Below are 10,000 nucleotides of genomic sequence, written 5' to 3'. Positions count from 1 at the left end.
TCACTGTCTCTAGCTACTACTAGACACACACTCTCTGTGTCTCACTGTGTGTCTCACTGTCTCACTGTGTCTCTGTCTCACTGTGTGTCTCACTGTGTGTCTAGCTACTACTAGACACACACTCTCTGTGTGTCTCTGTCTCACTGTGTGTCTCACTGTGTGTGTCTTTCTGTGTCTCTGTGTCTCACTGTCTCACTGTGTCTAGCTACTACTAGACACACACTCTATGTGTGTCTCACTCTGTGTCTCACTGTGTGTGTCTAGCTACTACTAGACACACACTCTCTGTGTCTCTGTCTCACTGTGTGTGTCTCACTGTGTGTGTCTCTCTGTCTCTCTGTGTCTCACTGTGTGTCTAGCTACTACTAGACACACACTCTCTGTCTCACTGTGTCTCACTGTGTGTGTCTCACTGTGTGTGTCTGTGTGTCTCACTGTGTGTGTCTCTGTCTCTCTGTGTCTAGCTACTACTAGAAACACACTCTCTGTGTGTGTCTCACTGTGTGTGTCTCACTGTGTCTGTGTGTCTCACTGTGTGCCTCTCTCTGTCTAGCTACTACTAGACACACGCTCTCTGTGTGTGTCTCACTGTGTGTGTCTCACTGTGTCTGTGTGTCTCTGTGTCTCACTGAGTGTAGCTACTACTAGACACACACTCTCTGTGTGTAGCTACTACTAGACACACACTCTCTGTGTGTGTCTCACTGTCTCACTGTCTCTCTCTGTCTAGCTACTAATAGACACACACTCTCTGTGTCTCACTGTGTCTCTCTGTCTCACTGTGTGTCTCTGTCTAGCTACTACTAGACACACACTCTCTGTCTCACTGTGTCTCACTGTGTGTGTCTCACTGTGTGTCTGTGTCTCTGTGTCTAGCTACTACTAGACACACACTCTCTGTCTCACTGTGTCTCACTGTGTGTGTCTCACTGTGTCTCTGTGTGTCTCTCTGTGTGTCTAGCTACTACTAGACACACACTCTCTGTGTCTCTGTGTGTAGCTACTACTAGACACACACTCTCTGTGTGTGTCTCACTGTGTGTCTCACTGTCTCACTGTGTGTGTCTGTGTGTCTCACTGTGTGTCTGTGTCTCTGTCTAGCTACTACTAGACACACACTCTCTGTGTGTGTCTCACTGTGTCTCACTGTCTCACTGAGTGTGTCTAGCTCCTACTAGACACACACTCTCTGTGTCTGTGTCTCTGTGTGTAGCTACTACTAGACACACACTCTCTGTGTCTCACTGTGTCTCACTGTGTCTCACTGTGTGTCTCTGTGTCTCTCTGTCTCACTGTGTGTCTCTCTGTCTCACTGTCACTGTGTGTGTCTCACTGTGTCTCACTGTGTGAGTGTAGCTACTACTAGACACACACTCTCTGTGTGTCTGTGTTTCACTGTGTGTGTCTCTGTCTCACTGTGTGTCTCACAATGTGTAGCTACTACTAGACACACACTCTCTGTGTCTCTGTCTAACTGTGTCTCACTGTGTGTCTCACTGTGTGTGTCTCACTGTGTCTCACTGTGTGTCTCTGTCTAGCTATTACTAGACACACACTCTCTGTGTCTCTGTCTAACTGTGTCTCACTGTGTGTCTCACTGTGTGTGTCTCACTGTGTCTCACTGTGTGTCTCTCTCGAGCTACTACTAGACACACACTCTCTGTGTCTCTGTCTAACTGTGTCTCACTGTGTCTCTCTCTGTGTCTCACTGTGTGTCTCACTGTGTCTGTGTGTCTCTCTCTGTCTAGCTCCTACTAGACACACACTCTCTGTCTCACTGTCTCTCTCTGTCTAGCTACTACTAGACACACACTCTCTGTGTCTCACTGTGTGTCTCACTGTGTGTCTCTGTGTCTCACTGTGTGTCTCACTGTGTGTCTCTGTGTCTCACTGTCTCACTGTCTCACTGTGTCTCTGTCTCTGTCTAGCTACTACTAGACACACTCTCTGTGTCTCTGTCTCACTGTGTGTGTCTAACTGTGTCTCTCTGTGTGTCTCTCTGTCTGTGTAGCTCCTACTAGACACACACTCTCTGTCTCACTGTGTCTCACTGTGTGTGTCTCTGTGTAGCTCCTACTAGACACACACTCTCTGTGTGTCTCTCTGTGTGTCTCTCTGTGTGTGTCTCTGTGTAGCTACTACTAGACACACACTCTCTGTGTCTCTGTCTCACTGTGTCTAACTGTGTCTCTCTGTGTGTCTCACTGAGTGTAGCTACTACTAGACACACACTCTCTGTGTCTCTGTCTCACTGTGTCTCTGTCTAACTGTGTCTCTCTGTCTCTCTGTCTCTCTAGCTCCTACTAGACACACACTCTCTGTGTGTGTCTCTCTGAGTGTAGCTACTACTAGACACACACTCTCTGTGTGTCTGTGTCTAGCTACTACTAGACACACACTCTCTGTCTCTCTGTCTGTGTAGCTCCTACTAGACACACACTCTCTGTGTCTAACTGTGTGTCTCTGTGTCTCACTGTGTGTCTAGCTACTACTAGACACACACTCTCTGTGTGTCTGTGTGTGTCTCTGTGTGTGTGTCTCTCTGTGTCTAACTGTGTGTCTCTCTGTCTCACTGTGTGTCTAGCTCCTACTAGACACAAACTCTCTGTCTCACTGTGTGTCTCACTCTGTGTCTAGCTCCTACTAGACACACACTCTCTGTGTGTCTGTGTGTGTCTCACTGTGTGTCTCTGTGTGTCTCTGTGTAGCTCCTACTAGACACACACTCTCTGTGTGTCTGTGTGTGTCTCACTGTGTGTCTCTGTGTGTCTCTGTGTAGCTCCTACTAGACACACACTCTCTGTGTGTCTGTGTGTGTCTCACTGTGTGTCTCTGTGTGTCTCTGTGTAGCTCCTACTAGACACACACTCTCTGTGTGTCTCACTGTCTCACTGTGTGTCTCTGTGTGTCTCTCTGTCTCTGTCTAGCTCCTACTAGACACACACTCTCTGTGTGTCTAACTGTGTGTCTCACTGTCTCACTGTCTCTCTGTCTCTCTAGCTCCTACTAGACACACACTCTCTGTGTGTGTCTCTCTGAGTGTAGCTACTACTAGACACACACTCTCTGTGTCTCTGTCTCTCTGTCTCTCTAGCTCCTACTAGACACACACTCTCTGTGTGTCTGTGTGTGTCTCACTGTGTGTCTCTGTGTGTCTCTGTGTAGCTCCTACTAGACACACACTCTCTGTGTGTCTGTGTGTGTCTCACTGTGTGTCTCTGTGTGTCTCTGTGTAGCTCCTACTAGACACACACTCTCTGTGTGTCTCACTGTCTCACTGTGTGTCTCTGTGTGTCTCTCTGTCTCTGTCTAGCTCCTACTAGACACACACTCTCTGTGTGTCTAACTGTGTGTCTCACTGTCTCACTGTCTCTCTGTCTCTCTAGCTCCTACTAGACACACACTCTCTGTGTGTGTCTCTCTGAGTGTAGCTACTACTAGACACACACTCTCTGTGTCTCTGTCTCTCTGTCTCTCTAGCTCCTACTAGACACACACTCTCTGTGTGTCTGTGTGTGTCTCACTGTGTGTCTCTGTGTGTCTCTGTGTAGCTCCTACTAGACACACACTCTCTGTGTGTGTCTCTCTGTGTCTAACTGTGTGTCTCTGTGTCTCACTGTCTGTCTAGCTCCTACTAGACACACACTCTCTGTCTCACTGTGTGTCTCACTGTGTGTAGCTCCTACTAGACACACACTCTCTGTGTGTCTAACTGTGTGTCTCACTGTCTCACTGTGTGTCTCACTGTGTGTCTAGCTCCTACTAGACACACACTCTCTGTGTGTGTCTCTCTGTGTGTGTCTCACTGTGTGTAGCTCCTACTAGACACACACTCTCTGTATGTCTAACTGTGTGTCTCACTGTCTCACTGTGTGTCTCACTGTGTGTCTAGCTCCTACTAGACACACACTCTCTGTGTGTGTCTCTCTGTGTGTGTCTCACTGTGTGTAGCTCCTACTAGACACACACTCTCTGTGTGTCTAACTGTGTGTCTCTGTGTCTCACTGTGTGTAGCTCCTACTAGACACACACTCTCTGTGTGTGTCTCTCTGTGTCTAACTCTGTGTCTCTCTGTCTCACTGTCTGTGTCTAGCTCCTACTAGACACACACTCTCTGTGTGTGTCTCTCTGTGTCTAACTCTGTGTCTCTCTGTGTGTGTCTCTCTGTGTGTGTCTCTCTGTGTGTGTCTCACTGTGTGTAGCTCCTACTAGACACACACTCTCTGTGTGTCTGTGTGTGTCTCACTGTGTGTCTCTGTGTGTCTCTGTGTAGCTCCTACTAGACACACACTCTCTGTGTGTCTCTCTGTGTCTAACTGTGTGTCTCTCTGTGTGTGTCTCACTGTGTGTAGCTCCTACTAGACACACACTCTCTGTCTCACTGTGTGTCTCACTGTGTCTAACTCTGTGTCTCTCTGTGTGTGTCTCACTGTGTCTAGCTCCTACTAGACACACACTCTCTGTGTGTCTAACTGTGTGTCTCACTGTCTCACTGTGTGTCTCACTGTGTGTCTAGCTCCTACTAGACACACACTCTCTGTGTGTGTCTCTCTGTGTGTGTCTCACTGTGTGTAGCTCCTACTAGACACACACTCTCTGTGTGTCTAACTGTGTGTCTCACTGTCTCACTGTGTGTCTCACTGTGTGTCTAGCTCCTACTAGACACACACTCTCTGTGTGTGTCTCTCTGTGTGTGTCTCACTGTGTGTAGCTCCTACTAGACACACACTCTCTGTGTGTCTCACTGTGTGTCTCTGTGTGTCTCTGTGTAGCTCCTACTAGACACACACTCTCTGTGTGTCTCTCTGTGTCTAACTGTGTGTCTCTCTGTGTGTGTCTCACTGTGTGTAGCTCCTACTAGACACACACTCTCTGTCTCACTGTGTGTCTCACTGTGTCTAACTCTGTGTCTCTCTGTGTGTGTCTCACTGTGTCTAGCTCCTACTAGACACACACTCTCTGTGTGTGTCTCACTGTGTGTAGCTCCTACTAGACACACACTCTCTGTCTCACTGTGTGTCTCACTGTGTCTAACTCTGTGTCTCTCTGTGTGTGTCTCTCTGTGTCTAACTGTGTGTCTCTCTGTCTCACTGTGTGTCTAGCTCCTACTAGACACACACTCTCTGTGTGTGTCTCACTGTGTCTAACTCTGTGTCTCTCTGTGTGTGTCTCACTGTGTGTAGCTCCTACTAGACACACACTCTCTGTGTGTGTCTCTCTGTGTCTAACTGTGTGTCTCTGTGTCTCACTGTGTGTCTAGCTCCTACTAGACACACACTCTCTGTGTCTCTGTCTCACTGTGTCTCTGTCTAACTGTGTCTCTCTGTCTCTCTGTCTCTCTAGCTCCTACTAGACACACACTCTCTGTGTCACTGTCTAACTGTGTGTCTCTGTGTCTCACTGTGTGTCTAGCTCCTACTAGACACACACTCTCTGTGTCACTGTCTAACTGTGTCTCTCTGTCTCTCTGTCTCTCTAGCTCCTACTAGACACACACTCTCTGTGTGTCTAACTGTGTGTCTCACTGTCTCACTGTCTCTCTGTCTCTCTAGCTCCTACTAGACACACACTCTCTGTGTGTGTCTCTCTGAGTGTAGCTACTACTAGACACACACTCTCTGTGTGTCTGTGTGTGTCTCACTGTGTGTCTCTGTGTGTCTCTGTGTAGCTCCTACTAGACACACACTCTCTGTGTGTCTCTCTGTGTCTAACTGTGTGTCTCTCTGTGTGTGTCTCACTGTCTGTGTCTAGCTCCTACTAGACACACACTCTCTGTGTGTGTCTCTCTGTGTCTAACTGTGTGTCTCTGTGTCTCACTGTGTGTGTCTCTCTGTCTCTCTAGCTCCTACTAGACACTCACTCTCTGAAGACGGCGTTGCTGGAGCTGCCCTCTGTGGGTGCCGCTGTGGTGAGGAAAGCTCCAGCAGCTTACACCAAGGTGGTGGTCAAGGGCATGACCAGGGCAGAGATGATACTCAAGGTGAGCAACACTCACACACACTCACTCACACACTCATTCAGTCACTCACACACTCACACACACACTCACACACACACTCACACACATTCACACACTCACACACACACTCATTCAGTCACTCACACACTCACTCATTCACACACACACTCACACACACACACTCATTCACACACACACACTCATTCACACACTCACTCATTCACACACACACACTCACTCATTCACACACACACACTCACACACACACACACACACTCATTCACACACTCACACACACTCACTCACACACACACTCACACACACACTCACACACACACTCACACACACACTCACACACACACTCACACACACACTCATTCATACACACACTCACACACACACACACTCATTCACACACACACTCACACACACACTCACACACACACACACTCATTCACACACACACTCACACTCATTCACACACACACACACTCATTCACATACACACTCACACACACACTCACACACACACACACTCATTCAGTCACTCATTCACACACACACACACACACTCACTCAGTCACTCACTACACACACACTCATTCAGTCACTCACACACTCACTCATTCACACACACACTCAGTCACACACACACACACTCATTCAGTCACTCACACACTCACACACACACACTCAGTCACACACTCACACTCACACACACACACTCAGTCACTCACTCATTCACTCAGCCACACACACACACACTCACTCATTCACACACACACTCACTCATTCACACACACACTCACACACACACTCACACTCATTCACACACACACTCATTCACACACACACACACTCATTCACTCACTCACTCATTCACACACACACACTACTCACTCACTCACACTCACTCATTCACACACACACACACTCACACACACACTCACTCATTCACACACACGCACACACTCACACACACACTCACTCATTCACACACACACTCACACACACACTCATTCACTCACTCACTCACTCAGCCACTCATTCATTCACTCACTCACTACTCACTCACTACTCACTCACTCATTCACTCACACACTCACTCACTCAGTCACTCACTCACTCACTACTCACTCATTCACTCACTCACTCAGCCACTCATTCATTCACTCACTCACTACTCACTCACTACTCACTCACTCAGTCACTCACTCACTCAGCCACTCACTCACTCAGCCACTCACTCACTACTCACTCACTCAGTCATTCACACACTACTCACTCAGTCAGTCAGTCACACACACGCTCACTACTCACTCATTCACACACACACTCATTCAGCCAGCCACTCAGTCACTCAGTCATTCACTTACTCAGCCACTCACCCAGTCAGCCACTCACTCAGTCAGCCACTCATTCACTCACTCACTCAGTCACTCATTCAGTCACTCACTCAGTCAGCCACTCAGTCACTCACTCAGCCATTCACTCACTCAGTCACTCACTCATTCACTCAGTCACTCACTCACACACACACTCACTCAATCACACACTCACTCACTCAGCCAGCCACTCAATCACTCACTCACTCACACACACACTCACTCACACACACACTCACTCAGCCAGCCACTCACTCACTAATTCACTCACTCACTCACACACACACTCACTCACTCAGCCACTCAGTCACTCACACACACACTCACTCACTCAGTCAGTCAGGCTCTCAGTCACACACTCATTCACTAAGCCAGCCACTCAGCCACTCACTCACTCAGTCACTCACTCAATCAGCCACTCAGTCACACACACACTCAGTCACTCACTCACCCACTCAGCCAGCCACTCACTCACTCACCCACTCACTCACCCACCCACCCACTCACTCACTCACCCACTCACTCACCCACTCAGCCACTCACTCACCCACCCACTCACTCACTCACCCACTCACTCACCCACTCAGCCACTCACTCAGCCAGCCACTCACTCACTCACCCAGCCCCTCACCCACTCAGCCACTCAGCCACTCACTCACCCACTCAGCCACTCAGTCACTCACCCAGTCACTCATTCACTCACTCACTCAGCCAGCCACTCAATCACTCACTCACTCACTCAGTCACTCACACACTCACTCACTCAGCCAGCCACTCAGCCACTCACTCACTCAGCCAGTCAGCCACTCACTCATTCACTCACACACACACTCACTCACTCAGTCACTCACCCAGACACTCACCCAGCCACTCACTCACTCATTCACTCACACATACACTCACTCACTCAGCCAGTCAGCCACTCACTCACTCAGTCACTCACACACTCACTCACTCACTCAGCCAGCCACTCACCCAGCCACTCACTCACTCATTCACTCACACACTCACTCACTCACTCAGCCAGCCACTCACCCAGCCACTCACTCACTCATTCACTCACACACTCACTCACTCAGCCAGTCAGCCACTCACTCACTCAGTCACTCACTCAGCCAGCCACTCAGTCAGCCACTCAGTCACTCACTCACTCAGCCAGCCACTCAGCCACTCACTCACTTAGTCATTCACTCACTCACTCAGCCAGCCACTCATTCACTCACACACTCACTCACTCATTCACTCACTCATTCATTCACTCAGTCACTCACTCATTCACTCACACACACACTCATTCACACACACACTCACTCAGCCAGCCACTCACTCACTAATTCACTCACTCACACACACACTCACTCACTCAGCCACTCAGTCACTCACACACTCACTCACTCAGCCACTCAGTCACTCACACACACACTCACTCACTCAGTCAGTCAGGCACTCAGTCACACACTCATTCACTAAGCCAGCCACTCAGCCACTCACTCACTCAGTCACTCACTCACTCAGCCACTCAGTCACACGCACACTCAGTCACTCACTCGCTCACTCAGCCAGCCACTCACTCAGCCACTCACTCACTCACCCACCCACTCACTCACTCACCCACTCACTCACCCACTCAGCCACTCACTCACTCACCCACCCACTCACTCACCCACTCACTCACCCACTCAGCCACTCACTCAGCCAGCCACTCACTCACCCAGCCCCTCACCCACTCAGCCACTCAGCCACTCACTCACCCACTCAGCCACTCAGTCACTCACCCAGCCACTCACTCACCCAGCCACTCACTCACCCAGCCACCCATTCCCAGGTGGTGATGTCTCTCTATGTCTCTCTGTGTCTCTGTGTCTCTCTCTGTGTGTGTCTCTAGGTGTGTCTGTGTGTGTCTGTAGCTGGTGACGTCTCCCCACGAACCAGCGCAGGTGTTTGTAGACAACTACACTGTGTCTCTGTGTGTGTCTCTGTGTGTCTCACTGTGTGTCTCTGTGTGTGTCTCTTTGTGTGTGTCTCTGTGTGTCTCACTGTGTGTGTCTCTGTGTGTGTCTCTGTGTCTGTCTCTGTGTGTGTGTCTCTGTGTGTGTCTCTGTGTGTGTCTCTGTGTGTGTCTCTGTGTGTGTCTCTGTGTGTGTCTCTGTGTGTCACTGTGTGTCTCTGTGTATGTCTCTGTGTGTGTCACTGTGTGTCTCACTGTGTGTGTCTCTGTGTGTGTCTCTGTGTGTGTCTCTCTGTGTGTCTCTGTGTGTGTCACTGTGTGTCTCTGTGTGTCTCTCTGTGTGTGTCTCTGTGTGTGTCTCTGTGTGTGTCTCTGTGTGTGTCTCTGTGTGTGTCACTGTGTGTCACTGTGTGTCTCTGTGTGTGTTTCTCTGTGTGTGTGTCTCTCTGTGTGTCTCTCTGTGTGTCTCTGTGTCTCTGTGTGTGTCTCTGTGTCTGTAGCTGGTGATGTCTCCACACGAACCACCACAGGTGTTTGTAGACAACTACACTGTGTCTCACTGTGTGTCTCACTGTGTGTGTCTCTGTGTGTGTCTCTGTGTGTGTCTCTGTGTGTCTCTCTCTGTGTGTCTCTGTGTGTGTCTCTGTGTGTGTCTCACTGTGTGTGTCTGTGTGTGTCACACTGTCTGTCTCTGTGTGTGTCTCTGTG

General features: G+C 49.5%; 1 protein-coding gene across 3 annotated transcripts in view; it reads left to right on the top strand.

Moving 5' to 3' along the window:
• LOC142907325 (vacuolar protein sorting-associated protein 53 homolog) overlaps nucleotides 1-10,000 on the top strand; it is a 36,012-nt gene that overhangs the window by 5,494 nt on the left and 20,518 nt on the right. For all 3 annotated transcript variants that reach the window (XM_076056728.1, XM_076056727.1, XM_076056726.1), the window contains exon 2: nucleotides 5,843-5,980. In XM_076056728.1, coding sequence (XP_075912843.1) covers nucleotides 5,843-5,980 — 138 coding nt within the window. The remainder of the gene's footprint in view (nucleotides 1-5,842; nucleotides 5,981-10,000) is intronic.

The sequence above is a fragment of the Petromyzon marinus genome, chromosome 77 (assembly GCF_048934315.1).
Source record: "Petromyzon marinus isolate PM22_M1 ecotype Great Lakes invasive population chromosome 77, UKy_Petmar_22M1.pri1.0, whole genome shotgun sequence".
NCBI lineage: Eukaryota > Metazoa > Chordata > Hyperoartia > Petromyzontiformes > Petromyzontidae > Petromyzon > Petromyzon marinus.
The sequence above is the reverse complement of the archived record's forward strand: the minus strand, read 5'-3'. Positions and strand labels throughout refer to the sequence as shown.